Source organism: Sus scrofa, chromosome 9 (assembly GCF_054392235.1).
Source record: "Sus scrofa isolate SSC_HxYL_T2T_F1_AM1 chromosome 9, Sscrofa_HxYL_maternal_Yorkshire_Landrace_v2.0, whole genome shotgun sequence".
NCBI lineage: Eukaryota > Metazoa > Chordata > Mammalia > Artiodactyla > Suidae > Sus > Sus scrofa.
In genome coordinates this window covers 90241780-90258790 of record NC_139391.1, presented here as the reverse complement: position 1 = coordinate 90258790, position 17011 = coordinate 90241780, and the positions used below count along the sequence as shown (strand labels likewise).

Here is a 17011-nt window from a genome sequence, read left to right as displayed (position 1 = left end):
TGTTTATTCTTCTTTTTCTAATTCATTTAGGTGGTGGGTTAAGTTGTCAATTTGAGATCTTCTTTTTTGAGGAAGGCCTGTATTGCTATGAATTTCCCTCTGAGCACTGCTTTTGTGGCATCCCATAGATTTTGAGAGGTTGTGTCTTCATATATCATTTGTCTTGAGGTATTTTTTAATTTCTTTCTTGACTTCCTCATTAACCCATTGGTTTTGTAGTAGCATGTTGTTAAGTCTCCATGTAGTAGGTTTTTTCTCATTTCTTTTCCTGTGGTTTATTTCTAGTTTCATGCCATTGTGGTTAGAGAAGATACTTGAAATAATTTCTACATTCTTAAATTTGTTGAGGTTAGCTTTGTGCCCCCATATGTGGTCAATTCTTGAGAATGTTCCATGCGCACTTGAGAAGAATGTGTATTCTGATTTTTTTGGATGTAGTGTCCTGAAGATGTCAATTAAGTCTAACTTTTCTATTGTTTCCTTTAGGATCTCTGTTGTTTTTTTGGTTTTCTGTCTAGAGGATCTGTCCAGTGATGTGAGTGGGGTGTTAATGTCTACTACTATGATTGTATTCCCATCAATTTCTCCCTTTATGTCAGTTAATATTTGTTGTATGTATCTGGGTGTTCCTATATTTGGGGCATATATGTTAACAGTTGTAATATCCTCTCTTGAATGGATCCTTTAACCATTAAATAGTGTCCTTCTTTGTCTTTCTTTTTTTTTCATTTTAAAGTCTATTTTGTCTGATATGAGCATTGCTACTCCTGCTTTCTTGTCTTGTCCATTGGCATGAAATATCTTTTCCCATCCCCTCACTTTCAGTCTATGTGTGTTCTTTGTCCTAAGGTGAGTTTCTTGTAGGCAGCAGATTGAAGGTTTTTGCTTTTTTATCAAATATGTTACTCTGTGTCTTTTGATTGGAGCATTCAGTCCATTGACATTTAAGGTGATAATTGATAGATGTTTATTAACTGCTATTTTAAACCTCATCATTTTCCAGTTGATTCTATGGTTCTCCATTCTTTCTTTTTTTGGTTGGATGGTCTCCAATTATTTTCTGCTTGGGTACTTTTCATTTTTTGTGAATATAAGGTTTGGTTTTGATTTGTGCTTGCCCTGTTTTTTAAGTTTGTTAACCCCTTCTTATTATTGTGTGTTTTAGCCTATAGTCCTGTAGGTTCAAACACTTCATTACCATAGTAAAATTTAAAAAAAGAAAAAAGAATCTATTCATTTCCTTACTTCCCTTGCCCACGTTTTATGATTTTGATGTCTTGTTTTTAAATTGTATTTTATTTTAAACATCTTCATGATTAGATCTGTATGTTGGCTTATTTAAGTGACTGCTTTCTGATCGTGGTTTCCTCCATCCTAGATCTTCCTTTTTTTTTTTTTTTTTTTAATTTGGAGAAGCCCTTTCAGTATTTCTTTTAGAATGGGTTTTGTATTGCTATATTCTTTTAGCTTTTGTTTGTTGGAGAAATTATTTATTTCCCCTTCTATTTTAAATGATACTCTTGCTGGATAGAGTATTGTAGGTTGCATATTTTTTCCTTTCTGTGCTTTGAATATCTCTTGCTATTCCCTCCTGACCGGTAGAGCTTCTAGAGAAATCAGCTGATAGCCTTATTGGGGGTTCCCTTGTAAGTGACACTTTGCTTTTCTCTTGCTGCCTTTAGGATCCTCTCTTTATCATTAACTTTTGCCATTTTTATTATAATATGTCTTACTGTGGGTCTTTTTGGGTTCAACTTGTTTGAGGCCCTCTGTGCTTCCTGTATCTGGAAATCAGTATCCTTTAGATTTGGAAAATTTCCAGTGATAATTTCTTCAAATATATTTTCAATCCCCTTTGTTCTTTCTTCTCCTTTTGGAATTCCTATTATGCATAGATTGGCCTGCTTTATATTATCCCGTAGGTCTCTTATATTATATTGCTTTCATGTTTTTTCATTTGGTTTTCTGTCTGCTGTCCTGTTTGGGTGATTTCCATTATTCTACCTTCCATGTCACTTATTCATTCATTTGCATTATTCATTCTGGTTTTTACTGCCTTTAGCTCCATTTGTATCTCTGCAAATGAATTTTCTAGTTTTTCTTGGCTTCTCCTTATATTTTCTAATTCCTTTCTGAGGGAGTCTGCATTACTGTTCGTATTCTCTCTTAATTCCTTCAGTATTTTCACTCTCTCCCTTTTGAACTCCAATTCTGTCAGATTGCAGAGGTCTGTTTCATTGTGGACTGCTTTAGGTAGTTGTCCTGTTGCTTTAACTGGGAATGGTTTCTGAGCTTCTTCATCTTGCTAGTGTTTTTCTTTTTCGTGGTGGAGGCGCACTTTCCATGGCCAGGCAGGGCTTGCCCTGGTGCTCCTGGGCCGCGGAGCTCTTTCCAAGGGCGGACGGTGCTGGGTGGCTTTCTCAGTGGAAGTGCAGCACTTCCCAAGGGTGGGCCGGCCTCAGGGGCTGGCTCTGAGGCAAAGGAGTACTTCCCAAGGGCTGGCGGGACTGGAAGGTGTGTGCTGCAGTGTAGGCTGGGAAGGGGTTACCCTGGTGCTCCTCAGCCGCCGAGTTCTTCCTAAGGGCTGTCAGTGCTGGGAGGCTTGCTCTGTAGGAGTGTAGCGCTTCCCCAGGGTGGGCGGGGCTAACCAGCTTGCTCAGAGGCAAAGGAGCACTTCCCAAGTGTGGGCGGAACTGGCAGGTGCTCAGAGGTATAGGTGTAATTCCTGTGGCTGGGCAGTGCTTGTCCTGGCACTCCTGGGCCACAGAGCTCTTCCTGAGGGTGATGGGTGCTGGGTGGCTTGCTCCCTAGGAGTGGGGCGCTTCCTGTGTGTAGGCATGCTCGGCTGGGGAAAGCTGCAGTGGTGGATGGCTTCCTGAGGTTGGTGAGGCCAGTCTGCTGGGATGGCAGGTGGCTTGTGGCCAGGCATGTGCGGGGTAGGGGAGGGGAGATGCTCTGGGAAGCTCTGCTCTCTGCTTGCTGGTGGGCAAGCACGCATGCTGGGGCACAAGGAGTATTCTATGGTGGCTACCCCTTCTCCTCTTCCCTCCCCAACACTGGCACCTTGTCTCTCCTGTGGGTCCAGACCTTCTCCTGGGTTCCCTCTGTTGTGGCTTTTCACTCCCCAGGCCTTAGCCTATTGCTCCCTTTACCCACAGCGCACCACTTCCTAATCCCTCAGGCTGTCTTCACACCAACAACCCCAGCCTACTCCCAGGTACTAAATTCCAGGGCCTAGGTCTTAGTGCCCAAACCCCACCCGAGTGTCTCGGTTTTTGGTGTCTGTGCCAGTGGTTCAGATGATCTGTGCGGCTCTCACTCTGCTTTTTATATCTCAGACTTGCTGCTGTACTTTTCTTGGAGTCTGGAAAAAAGTCTCTATTGATCTTTCTGTTGGTTAGGTGACTTTCCAGGGTGTGGGTTCCCTTTCTCCTTCACAGTTCCCTCTAGGGAGTGCCAGTCCTGTCCTGATTGCCCTTCTCTCTCTCTCTCCTCTTTTCTCTTGTTTTACCCAGTTATGTCAAGAGATTCTTGCCGTTTTTGGAGGTTTAAGCTCTTCTGCCAGCATTCAGTTGTTGTTCTGTGTGAGTCGTTTTATGCGTAGATGTGTTTTTTTGTTGTGTTTGTGGGAGAGGGCGAACTTGTCCCCCTATTCTTCCACCATCTTGCCTCGTCTCCTGAATTTCTAATAGTTTCAAACCTGAAATATCAAAGGGACATGAGTAATCCAACACATTTTTTCTACTAAACTTATCATCCTCCAATTGCCACAATATGGAAATTAGAAAAAAACTGCAAAATTATCCCCAAGTGTAGTATAGTGAAAAAGATTTACACTATTTTATGGGCATTTACTAGCTATATTAGGCAATATGTATATTTTTTATATTGAGAAGCCCTTTATAAACCTCACATTGTAGAAAATCAGCGCAGTGAGTAAGGAGAAATTTTCAATCTGGCTAAACCAAAGTATCATTTCTGGAGTTGAGAAAATACAAGTGAGAAACTTGAGTTGAAAACATATGCATTTAAAAAATAGTAAAAGTTAAAGAGATACCAAGGGTTGATTCTTAAGTGCAGCCACAGTTGTGAACTAGTTGAATCTATTTTAGATTTTAAATGATTATACCTAGATAGAAAATTTATCATTGTTAGTAGAAAGTAATATTGATATGGACTTGTAGACCCTATAAAAAAGTCTCCAGTCTGGCACAGACCTCTGTGTAGAATACAAATAATTGGGAATTACAAGAGGTCAGCAAATAATATAGAAACCAACATGATAAAAGATTCATTTATCATTATGTTACATTTTCTTGAATCTAGTCCTTACGTTTTGCTCAGTTGATCTTTAATGAATAGAGAGATGAATTTATCCAGCTTTGAGATATAATCGACATAAAACATTGTGTAAGCTTAAGTTGCGCAATTTAAGGATACGCATATATATTGTGAAATGATTATCACAATAAGGTTAAGTAACACATCCATCACTTCACATAATTAGAATTTTAGAGAGATGAAATTTTTATTTTTTTTATATTTTTTGTCTTTTTTGCCTTTTCTAGGGCCACTCCCACAGAATATGGATGTTCCCAGGCTAGGGGTCTAATCGGAGCTATAACTGCCAGCCTATGCCACAGCTACAGCAGTGCAGGATCCAAGCTGCGTCTGTGACCTACACCACAGCTCAGGGCAACGCTGGATCCTTAACCCACTGAGTGAGGCCAGGGATCGAACCTGCAACCTCAGTGTTCCTAGTTGGATTCGCTAACCACTGAGCCATGACAGGAACTCCGAGATATAAATTTTAAAGTCTCCTTCTGTTTATGTGTGTGTGTGTGTATTTTTAAAAATTGTATCTTGTTTTTGAGGTGATTGATATTTTTGAATTTTGATACACTTTCAAACTGAAAATATGCAAGAATAATGTGTATAACTTTGATCTCTCTTTTACTTAGCTCATCAATTCACCAGTCATTTACATTTTACCTCGTTTGCTTTATCATTTCTGTATGTGTATGCCTTGCAAGCCCTCTTGCATGCTCGGGTGCACTCACTTTCTTACCTGACTTATAGAGTTGTGAACAAGTCAGTGGATGTTTTACACTGCTAAGTTTATGGAAATTTGTGGCACAACATAGTAGTCTAATAAAAACAATAAAATTTTAAATAACCCATAAATCAGTTGAGAAATCACAATGGAAAATGAAGTGAGAAAAACTGAATGAAATCTTTTAAATTGAAAATGAAATAATGTAAACTGAATGAAAATAGCACAGTTGATATGTAGATAAAAATATTATTAGAGGAAAATTTAGAGCCTTAAGTGTTGACTCTTGAACAACACATGGATTGGAGTGGCAGCCCTCCCCACAGTGGGAAATTGGTGGATAACTTTACAGTTGGGCTTCTTTTCTGCAGATTTAACCAGTCATGGATCATGTAGTACTGTAGCATATATTTACTGAAAAAAAATTCATGTGTATGTGTAGCCTCAAAGTTGAAACCTCTGTTGGTGAAGTGTCGACTGTGTTAGAATAGAGAAAAAGCAGGGAGTCCACAATTTAAGCACCTTTTTAAGAAATTAGAAAAGAACAGTGAACTAAATCTAAAGTAATAGTAGAAAGAAGATATTGAAGAAAATAAATATTCCTGAGTTATAAAACAGCCATAAAAGAGAATTGACAAGACTGTCTTTTTAAAATGTTAACGAAATGGATATAACCTTGGCAAAAGTGATCATGAAAAATAGTGAAAACTCAAGTAATTATTAGAAATGAAAGAAGAGCATCTCTGTAGACTTAGAACTTATCCTTAGAATTAATAAGTAGTTTAGAAAAGTTACTATGAGGACTGTATAAAAATCTTAATATATTTTTGTATGTTAACCAGCAGAAATGAAACTAAAAAATATCATTCACAATAGATCAACTTTTTTAGAAATCTAACAAAAACTGCAAAAGGACTCTATTGGAGGCTATAAAACAATGAGAAAACGGAGAGCTTGATGGAGTAATATGTTCAGAATTGGAAGGCTTGCTGATTTAAAGATGTCATTTTTTTATCTTAAATGCAGGTGCTTTTGTGAAAATTTTTAATAAAATTTACGTGGTAATGTAAAGATTACCAAACAAAAACTTTCTATTTGAGAATAGCTCACATATGGCATAAAATTAATGCCAAATAACATTTTGAGTTAATTCACTTTATTTATAAAGTTAGCCTTTTGGCAACACAGGTGTTAGAGGCACTGACCCTCCACAAAATTGAAAAAAGACATAATTTATAGTCAGCCTTCCCTATCTGTGAGTTCAACCAACTGGGGGTTGTGTAGTACTGTACTATTTCCTATTTTAAAAATCTATGTGTAAGTGAACCCCACACAGTTCAAACCCATACTGGTCAAGGGCCAACTTACTTCATTATTGGAGGAGGATGATAATGTCAGTTTTAATTTATTGATTTACGTTTGACAGAACTTGGAATTCTATAAAGGATACATGGTGACACAAGGAAGGAAAGTCTAAATATAATGTTTAAAAATATTTTTATGTATTTTTAAATTAAGCAGAATTATTGTGATGCTGTCATTGTAATTGTGTATGTATTAAATTATTTGTATTTACATAAAATTTTTTCTTATAATGTTTTTGCTGTGCTTGTGAGAAACATTTGGAAATATAATTGGATTTTTGCTGGGACATTACGAAAACAAATTTTTACAAATACTTGAGAGAAAACAATACATGCATTGGGATTAAATTTGTTGGCAAAAGCTCCATCTATTATGATTGTTAACCTTCTGATCTAAAGCTCTCAGGATGCTTCAGTATTCAAGACAGCATGGGATCCTCATGTACTGGCTTCACTGAGTATTCCTGTTCACAATTCACTGCTAAAGCATTCATTGTTTTTTTCAGTACTAACCTTGTTTCTTGTCACAATAATTTTGTGCTTATACTCTTTCTACCTCAATACATTACAGTTTTTTTTTTTTTTTCCTCTTAGTTACTCTCAAAGGTCCATGCCTCTGCTCCTAAGCAAAACTTACCTTTCAAGAGTGAGGTCTTCAATCATTTTTAATACACAGATTTCTCTAATCTTTTTTTTTTTTTTTTTTTTTTTTTTTTTTTTTTGTCTTTTGTCTTTTTTTGTCTTTTGTTGTTGTTGTTGTTGCTATTTCTTGGGCCGCTCCCGCGGCATATGGAGGTTCCCAGGCTAGGGGTTGAATCGGAGCTGTAGCCACCGGCCTACGCCAGAGCCACAGCAACGCGGGATCCGAGCCGCGTCTGCAACCTACATCACAGCTCACGGCAACGCCGGATCGTTAACCCACTGAGCAAGGCCAGGGACAGAACCCGCGACCTCATGGTTCCTAGTCGGATTCGTTAACCACTGCGCCACGACGGGAACTCCATGTTCTTAGTTATATTTAACCCAATTAAAAAATTTTTCTTGAGTATAATTGATTTATAATGATGTGTTTGTTTCAGGTATACAGCAATAGTTTAATTGTATTGGAATCATGTAACTTAAAATTATAGACATTTTCAAGTTGTTAGGAACCTTAGTGATGAGTGAACAAAGTCCTAAAAAAGATGAAATGATTTTAAGATAATATAAAAATTATAGCAGATTTGTGTCCACATTCAAAGTGTCATCTCAGAACACTTGAATTACTATGCTTATATTAGTTTTCTTGAATTGGTAGGATATATAAGAGTGAAGAATGTGTCACATTGTTTTACAGAAATTATTATAAGGTATACAGCATAATAGCAAAGGCACAAGCTTGGAAAAACCTAGATTTAAGTACCTTGTGAGTAAAAACAGGAATTACAAAACTTGTCTAATACTACATACTTATTTTGAGGCATTAAATGGGGTAATGACTATGAAGCATTAGGACTTCGATATGAAAATGCTTGATGTTCAATTCATGTCCAATGTCTTTTTCTTTCCATTTTAGTACCAGAGAATAGCTGTGTTTTTGTAAGCCTGATTTTTTTTGGATTTGAATTCTTCTTCTACTCATAACCCTGTGACCTTAGCCAAGTTACTTTATTTCTCTGAAATCAAGTTTCCTGACCCTCTTACATAGATTCACAATAATACTGTTTGCGGGGTCATCATGAGAATTGGCATTGATATAAAATATGTCTCTTGGAACATAAAATATTCTTGATAAGTGGGAGGTAGGTAGGAATAGGAATACCATTAATTTGTGAAATTATTTTAATGGATTGGTCCTCCTCAGCTTTGTTTGGCAGAATCATTAATTGTTGCCAGAACAGTATTTAAAGAGACCCTGTTATATGGAGTTGCCAGTGTAAGGAACAGTTGGATCAAAAATTAAACAATCTTTTGCTTTGGGACTCCTATTTAAAATTAGGCTTTAAAAAAAAATCCATGACGTAATACCATCAAATGTTGTCTTAATTGCCAGCATTTCTTAGTATTTCAGATCTGTTCTCTGTAAAGGAGGACTGCACATGTTCTGGGAGAGTGCATCCAGGGTTTACAAAAGTGAATATCATTGTGTCACATAGCTTGAGATTTTAAATTTTATCTTCTCAAGACTTCCAAATTAGAAGAAAATCTCTTTTTGGCTATTTTCACTTTTTGTGGTAATAGTTAGGGAGCAATTTAACTGTACTGAATTGACTGGACCTAAAGGAATGCCAAGGAAAATGCAGTACATGGTAGCTAGGGCACCAGGGGGCACAGTGAGCTGTACACAAGAGACCTCTTATGGCCTAACAAGCAGATCTGCCTGGGAGATGGGCTTCTGTCAGATTCCTGGAGGTGCCTTATAAATATGGAAAGATTGAATTCTTGAGTCAAAGACCTGTCATCTCCAGTTATTCCCTATCAAATGTATCTGAAGATCCTAAGATCTCTTATTTCTATTGCTCACATAATGTTCTGGTTACCCACCTATAAAACACGGGGCTTTCCAGGCTCGGATGGTCAGTGAGTCACGGACCTGTCAGTGTGTAGTCCAAGTCACTCCACTTGACCCAAAACAGAAACCTTCTTCTTGTTGTTCAATAGTTGCGAACAGCGTATAAGTAGAGATTTATGCCTACTCGAGCTTTGTTCTATATGATGTTTGAAACTTAAATTTTTTTTTTCTTTTTATCTCAGAAAGAATTTCACAGCAGATTTGTGTAGTTATGGACACAAAAGAAGATGAAGAACATGTAGGTCATCGTCTTGAAGAAATGCTAAAAAATGAATTAAATGTAAGTATTCAAAGATCCAGTTGGATAAATTGTATTAGATTGCCACAGATTTTGATAGTTTAAAGATAGCTTTCCTGAGAAGGTATAAAAATACTTTAAATCTACTTTTCTTATTTTGCCTTAATGAAGTCCTTTGTTTTGCTAATACTTTTGGCTTGAAATACAGTCTCTTCCCCTTCTTCATTCCTCTTCTGAATTTCCTCCCCACATTCATCCTCTGAGTTCTATTTCTCCTTTAAAAAATTCAGCGTCAGTGTGACTTCTTGAGAAAGGCTCATCTGGTGCACATGGTCCCCTGTGTGAGGTAGACACTTAAGAGCCACAGTGCCCAGCACGTGGTTGATGCTTATTAAAGTTTTTTGAATATATGAAGAAATAGATTAATAAGAGGATAAAAAAGAGAAAGACAGGATAAATGTGACACTGAAGAGGAGAGTGTATGTTTCTTGCCCCTCCCCCCCTTTATGAACTGATCGATGTCCAAGCTAACTTCATATTTACTACTAGGGCTCACTCAGGAAATGGAAGAAGTTGTAGTAAGAGGAGGTATATAGAAATTATTTACTACTTAACCCCTAAGAACATTCATTATTTGTGTGATAGTTCAGTGTTTTGAAATGTTTTGCTTGCCAAACTGATTTTATTATGTTTTCATCAAAATGTGCAACTGCCTGGGTTTGTGATCAACCTGTGATGACTTTTTGACAACATACGTGATATACTTCTAGTTAGAAGCAGAAAGGAAAAGTTTATTTTAGTATGCTAGTTTTATCACAATCGCACAGTTAGTAAAGAGCAGGCTCTGATGTCAGATGCCAGTGCTCAGATGTCTGCTTTATCGCCTCATTTCCTTATCTTAAATTGAAAATGTTTATAACCTCTGCATTGAAAAGTTGTTTGGAAAGTTGAAATTAACAAATGTATTGAATATGCATGGAAAAGCATCTGCCGTACCATAAGTTTTCAGTGAATGGGGACCGTAATAAACTTGATGAGTTGAGATGGAGGTGTAACAGCTAAGTAGTAGATACTGCTAGTTCCCACACTTCAGCCCTGTGTTAGATACATGAGCTATTAAATATATAGATTCCTAGAGTGTAAGCATTTAGTGAATCTTCTCTGAGATAAGTTCTGGAACCTCCTTTTTTTTTTTTTTTTTTTTTTTTGTCTTTTTGCCATTTCAAGGGCTGCTCCCGTGGCATATGGAGACTCCCAGGCTAGCGGTCCAATTGGAGCTGTAGCTGCTAACCTACGCCAGAGCCACAGCAACGTGGGATCCAAGCCGTGTCTGCAATCTACACCACAGCTCACAGCAACGCCGGATCCTTAACCCACTGAGCAAGGGCAGGGATCGAACCCGCAACCTCATGGTTCCTAGTCAGATTCGGTAACCACTGCGCCGCGACGGGAACTCCTGGAACCTCATTTTTTTTAACGTTTTCCCAGAGGTGGTTTTCATGGGCATCAGTGCTAAATTCTACCTGTAGCATTTGGGGAAGCAATCCAAAGCTGATCAGAAATCAGCTGTCTCTTGGGTGTAAAGGTTATACTATAGTCTACCTTTCCATGTTGTTTTTATTCTAGACTTCCTGGGTATTACTCCTCGATTGTCAGAAATTTTAGCACCTCGCTCCTTGCTTTCTTTCTCAAATCCACCTGTTAAGTAACTGTTCCTAAGTTCTATGCTCTAATTTCACTGCTGTAGGATATTTTAGTGTAGATAGTTTCCTATTGCCTGATCTGCATTTTGCCTGAACAGTAGTCTTCTGCTCTTGGAAAATTTCATTCATGCTTTATCCATTCAGTGTAGAAGGTACTAAGACTGGACTCTGAAAGAATGTTACTGGAACTTTGGCCATCAACCATAGGTTTGTTTATTTATTTATTTATTTTTGCTTTTTTACGGCTGCACACGTGACATATGGAGGTTTCCAGGCTAGGTGTCAAGTCAGAGCTACAGCAACGTGAGATCCCAGCTGTGTCTGCGACCTCTATACCACAGCTCACAGCAACCCTGGATCCTTAACCCCTGAGCTTGGCCAGGAATTAAACCTGCAACCTCATTGTTACTAGTCAGATTCGTTTCCGCTGCGCCATAATGGGAACGCTGACCTTAAGTTTGGAGAGTTGGTTCTGTACTATTGCTGAGCACTGAACTGTTGGATCCTGTGCAACTAAATCCTTGATCTTCCTAATATTAGATCCTACAAAGAGACTTTTTTGTTAAATTTATTTTTGTTGCTACTTTTCCTGTATATGTTTAGTGATTCTTGATCTAAAACAGACTACCAGATATTTCTTCAGCAAAGATAGGTTTATTCAGAATTCGCAGAGAATTGAAATTTGGGGTCTCCAACCATGGTTTGCCACTGGCAGGTCCCCCCACAGCAAGGGAAGAGCTCTTTTATAGAAGGGAAAAGGAAATGGGAGGGCTAGAATCAATAGATAGCCCATGGCTTTCCATTGGCTGAGTTCTTTGGAGGAGAGGTGTTTCTACTTCCCACTGGGCTCTGCTATAGTCACAGGGTGTGAGACCTCCCCCTGCTGGTCTCCTTACTGTGTTTTAGGAACAGTTTCTGTTTGTTCATGTTTTACATAATGAAACTATGTGGAATTTAGGGGTGCACATAATGCTCTATAACTGGTATTGTATGGCTTTTTTTCCACTTCCCTAGCTTCTCAGATCCTATTCTTCTTATTTCTAGTGACCATTGTTTTTAGTCCATTTCATCTTCCTACCCATTGGTCTCAGTTTGGATATTGCCATCATCTTAACGTTACTGAAAAATCTGAGGCTATTTCTTAACTTCTGACCACAGTATTTTATCTTTCACTAAATTACTCAGACTGCACATATTTAAATTTTATAGAAAACTCTTTTTCCTGTCTTCTCTTTCTTTTAGCTTTTTGTTTCACACTATTCTTTCCTTAGATTTCATGATCCATCACTTCAGTGGATCCTGGAACTTGTACCCATGTCTTCAATTCCCTTGTCCTTCTGTTGAACCCATAAGGTTTTACCAACCTTATTCATGTTATCAGTTCACCTTTTCACTTCTCTGAGCCTCTTTTCAGTCTTAATACTTCTGGAGAAAATTATGCAACAGTATGGGTTATTGGCATTAAAAAATATTGGTCTTCATTCCCAGTGGGCACTGAATATTTTAAAATAAGCATATGTTTGTTTTAAACATAGTCAGCTTCCCATTCTCCTCAGTGGATATTTTAAACCTTTTCCACACTCCTTAAATGTCTAACTGGGATTTCTTAATCTTGGCACTACTGGCGTTGTGGACTAAATGTTGTGAGGGACTGTCTTGTGCCTAGTACACCATTTAGCATCCCTGTCTTCTACCCACTAGGTGACAATTTTATAACCCCTAGTTGTAGCAAACAAAATGTCTCCAGACATTGCTAAACGTTTCCTGGGTTGGGAGGGGGGGGCAAAGTCATGCTCCAGTTGAGAACCACTCATCTAAACTTACCAGTTTTACCTCTGCTCTTAGATATGGTCTTGTCTTTGACTTCAGAGTTTATACTCCCACATGGGAGTATCCCTGTCTTCCCTGGCACTAACCTTTAGAAAGAATCCTGCATCTGTAGTCAGCTTATTATTTCCTCTCCTGAGCTATTTCTCCTTACCTTCCTGCACTTTAGTCAACATTTCAACAGGGACATGTTCCTTCCATTAAAACAGGAGCAAAAAAGCAGTCCTAAACTCAAGGTTACCTTATAGCCAAAGTTCTTTAGAATAACATCTTCTCATTTCTCAGTCCACTGCATTCTGACTTAAGCTCCAGCTTTCCACAGGAACTGCTCTCAGTGAGGTCCTCAGTGACCTCCTTGTGGGAAATTCACAAGACGTTTATCAGCCTTTACTTGATTCATTGCACTGCTTGGCTCTTGTCTCATACTTTTCTTTCTAGAAGGAATCTCATCCAGTGGATTCTGTAACATCTTGTTTTTCTGACCATCCTTTTTCATTTTTGGCCTTTTATTCTAAAAAGTTTCTTTTGCAGGATTCAAGACTTTTTTGAGGATTTTTAGATTTTTGTACATAGGTGGGTGGACTTTAAAAAACATGCTGATGGCTTCATATATTTTATTTGCTAGGGACACAAAATACTCTCTAGCCCTGTGTTTAATTATTCACTATCATGCATTTCAGATCTATAAATTCCATCAGAAGTCCTTTAAATGTCAATGATACATCACATTCACAAATTCTTATTCCAGCCAGTCCTTTCCCATCTGCTAGGATTTCAGTCTATGAAAATATGTCATTTACCTAGTTCCCTAAACCTCACATAAGGTTTGACTCATTTTCTATTGCACTCCAAGAACAAATCAAGTTGCAAAACATTTGAACTCTACCTCTCATTATTATTCCAATGTATACTTTTCTCTTCATTACAACTGCCACTATCTAAGTACCTTGACTTTTGTCTGGATTTTTGCAACAGTCTGTTAACTGACCTCCAGCCTGCAATCTTATCCCTTTCACATCTGTACTTTATGTGGCTGTTAGAATGATTGTTCTAAATAGTTTATCTTACAATGTTATTTCCCATCAGATCTGTTTGTTAGCTTTCCATCACTTATAAATTAAGATAAAAATTGCTTGCCATGTGTTATAAGATCTCTTGCATTACTGATACTACTAGTAAAAATAAAAGAGAGCAGTAATAATTGCCAGTCTTTTTCAGCACTTAATTTGTGCAAGGTACCATAGCAAATTCTCTTAATCTTTTGAAATGTTATTATCATCATTTTCCAGATGAATGAACTGAGGCACAGAGGGGAGGTTTAAACTGTTTTTGTTAGCATTGCTGTGAAAGAGAAAAACCGAGACATGGAGATGAACTTGGATTCATACGACTCCAAAATCTGTCCTTTTACCTGGTACCCAAAAAGCCCTACTTTCTCTAACTGCAGTCTTCAGGCCAAGAGTTTGCAGTTTATCAAATGTGATAGGACTTTCTTACTTCCCACCCCCTTCCCCCATGTCATTTTCCCCAGGGAGCTTTTCCTGCTTATTTTTTTCCCTGAAGCCTGGTTGATGTACCTCTCTCTTGTGTTACGCAGGATACCATACAGCCCCATGTGAGGTCTTTCCAAAGCATGGTGTGGTCTTGATAAAAGGGGAACATGTATTGAATGCTGAATTAAGAAATAAATGGATAAATAATCATGACCTGTTATTACTAAGTTGAACATTGTATTATGTATTGTGCTATGCTTGCTGCATAAGAGGTTACTCCCAAATTAGTGACCTTAAGTAACAAATACTTACTGTCTCAATCTTTCTGTGGGTTAGGAATCTAGGCACAGTTTAGCCAGGTACCCTTGGGTCAAGGTCTTCTATTTGATTAGACTCAAGCTGTCCTATATAGGCTGAGGCTGCAGTCTCACCTGAAGACTTGATGGAGAAGTGGATTCTGCTCCCAAACGTCCGTGGTTGTTGCCATGTGGGTTTCTCCATAGGGCTGCCTTACCACAAGGCATGCAGGGTTGAAGGCACAGTATTCAATCTAAGAAGTGATATCCCATCACTTCTTTCATGTTCCATTCATTTGAAGCAAAGTGAGTGTGTCCAACCCACACTCAAGAGGAGGGAATTATACAAGGTTTTGAATACTGGGAAGCATGAGTATCGTTGATGGGTGTGTTTTAGAGTTTCCTTATCACAAACTGTTGCTATCTCAAAATTTATTACTGAGTTGAAAAAAAGAAAATGCCCTTTAACATGGCATCTGAGTTTCCTATGGTGTGTGAGGCAGTACTGTGTATAGACCTGAGTCTTCTCTGAATATTAGAAATTTGCTCTATTGCACCTGAAATTTGTTCATTGAGATCATCATCCATGCAAACTATAATTCCATCTGGACTATAGTATAATTATAGTCAAATAAGTGGAAGTGCCTGAAAAATACCAGAGTTGAACAGAACATTCTGAATAGTCTTGGAATCAACAATGGACAAGGAGAGGTAACTGGCGAAAACCAGCAGCCTGAGGATGTACTCTCACCAAGGAATGCATATAATCTCCTGAATTAAATGTAATTTTATTCAATATAAACCAGCCTATTAAATTTTCAGATTCCAGCCACAGAAAGAATTAATGACCAATTTGTTTAGAATTTTATGTCAATCAGTTCATAGTATAACCCTAGGTAACCTGTTGTATAGTCTGAAGAGACATACTGAATATAAGGTGAATTTTAGAAGAAATGAGCCTCCCTGAAGGTAGAACTTGTAAAGCTGAACTTTGTATGTCCTGTTAACTGAGTCAGACCATCTTGATTGACCTTCAAAGGAGATGGCGTTCATTGCTAAATCTGCCTGAAAACTGTTAAACCATCCAAGGGTTTGACAGAATGTTTTCTCTCATACACAACACTAACAATTAGGGAGTGCCGTCTATGTTCCAGAAACAGTGTTATGTACCTTAATCCTTTAAAATAAACCTGTGACTTTCCCTCTTATTTTATAAATAGAAATAGGGAAACCTTATGGCTTGATAATTTGCCTAAGATTATATAACTCATTGAATGTAGGCGTTAATTTGATTCATTATGATTTCTGCTACTGAATATTTTTCTAAGGAAAAGGTGAGATAAAAGAATTTCGAGTTTGAAAGAAGGCTTGTCAGAAGTTGCTTTGGGAAAGGAATTACCTAGTTTTCTATCATTTTTCTCTCCTTTTATAAGGGCATGTTTATCTTGCAGCATTTTTCAGCCCATAACTTAGAGACAAATGCAAAATTCCACATATTCTAATTTTTTTTTAACCTCTTAGAGCTTTTGTTTCATTTTGAAAACACATGAAAAGGTTGAAGTCAACGCTATTGAAATCAAGGCACCTGTAGGGCAGATCCATGTGGGTGTGGAGCTGCTCAACAAACAATGGGAGAATTGTTTTACTGGTGTAAAAAGAATGTTTCCTGATGAAACTGAAGGAAGAAGTTGAGCATGCTTCTTATAATTATCTGTGCTAGATTTGGGACATACCTTAGTGGTGAACTGTATATCTTTAATAATGCACACCAAATAAATGGAAGAGGCTGCAAAAAAGTGAAATGAGTTAATTGTGTAGAGGAGATTTCTCCCACCCTCCATACATGTGCACATTTCACTCATACTTAAATTTCAGGAGTTCCTGGCTCAGCAGGTTAAGAACCCAACTACTCTCTGTTGGGATGCAGGTTCGATCCATGACCTCTCTCTGTGGGTTAAGGATCCTGCGTTGCCACAAGCTGCCATGTAGGTCTCAGATGCAGCTTGGATCTGGTGTGGCTATGGCTGTGGTGTAAACTGGCAACTCTAATTTGACCCCCTAGCCTGGGAAATTCCATATGCTGCAGCTGTGGCCGTAAAAAGAAAAAAAAAAAAAAACCCTCAAAACTTCATTATTAGGCTTGTTAGATTCCTACTTTGATTCCTTTAAGGAGATTGAAATACTTGACAGAACCCACCTACTTTGAGACAGGTCTCCAGAAGATGCATCAGGGTCATAGACAGTGATGGAAGAGACCTCTTCCTTTGGTTCCCAACTCTAAACAAATGTTGAAAAATAGCTAATGTTATATACTGTGCTGAGAACAGTAAGGGATCTCTAAGGGGGAAGGTCAGTCTTTGATTAGTTCCTTAATTCACTAGTGTATTTACCAAATATTAAATGGCTATCAAGATTTAGTCACTAGATTTCAGCAGATGAACTAAGCAAGTATGATTCCCTGTCTTCAAGGAGCATGCTACCCAGTT

General features: G+C 38.0%; 1 protein-coding gene across 5 annotated transcripts in view; it reads left to right on the top strand.

Annotated features, from left to right (window-relative positions):
* CRPPA (CDP-L-ribitol pyrophosphorylase A) overlaps window positions 1–17011 on the top strand; it is a 294345-nt gene that overhangs the window by 124241 nt on the left and 153093 nt on the right. For all 5 annotated transcript variants that reach the window (XM_084977167.1, XM_021063407.2, XM_021063404.2 and 2 more), the window contains exon 6: window positions 9151–9248. In XM_084977167.1, the coding sequence (XP_084833293.1) occupies window positions 9151–9248 (98 nt within the window). The remainder of the gene's footprint in view (window positions 1–9150; window positions 9249–17011) is intronic.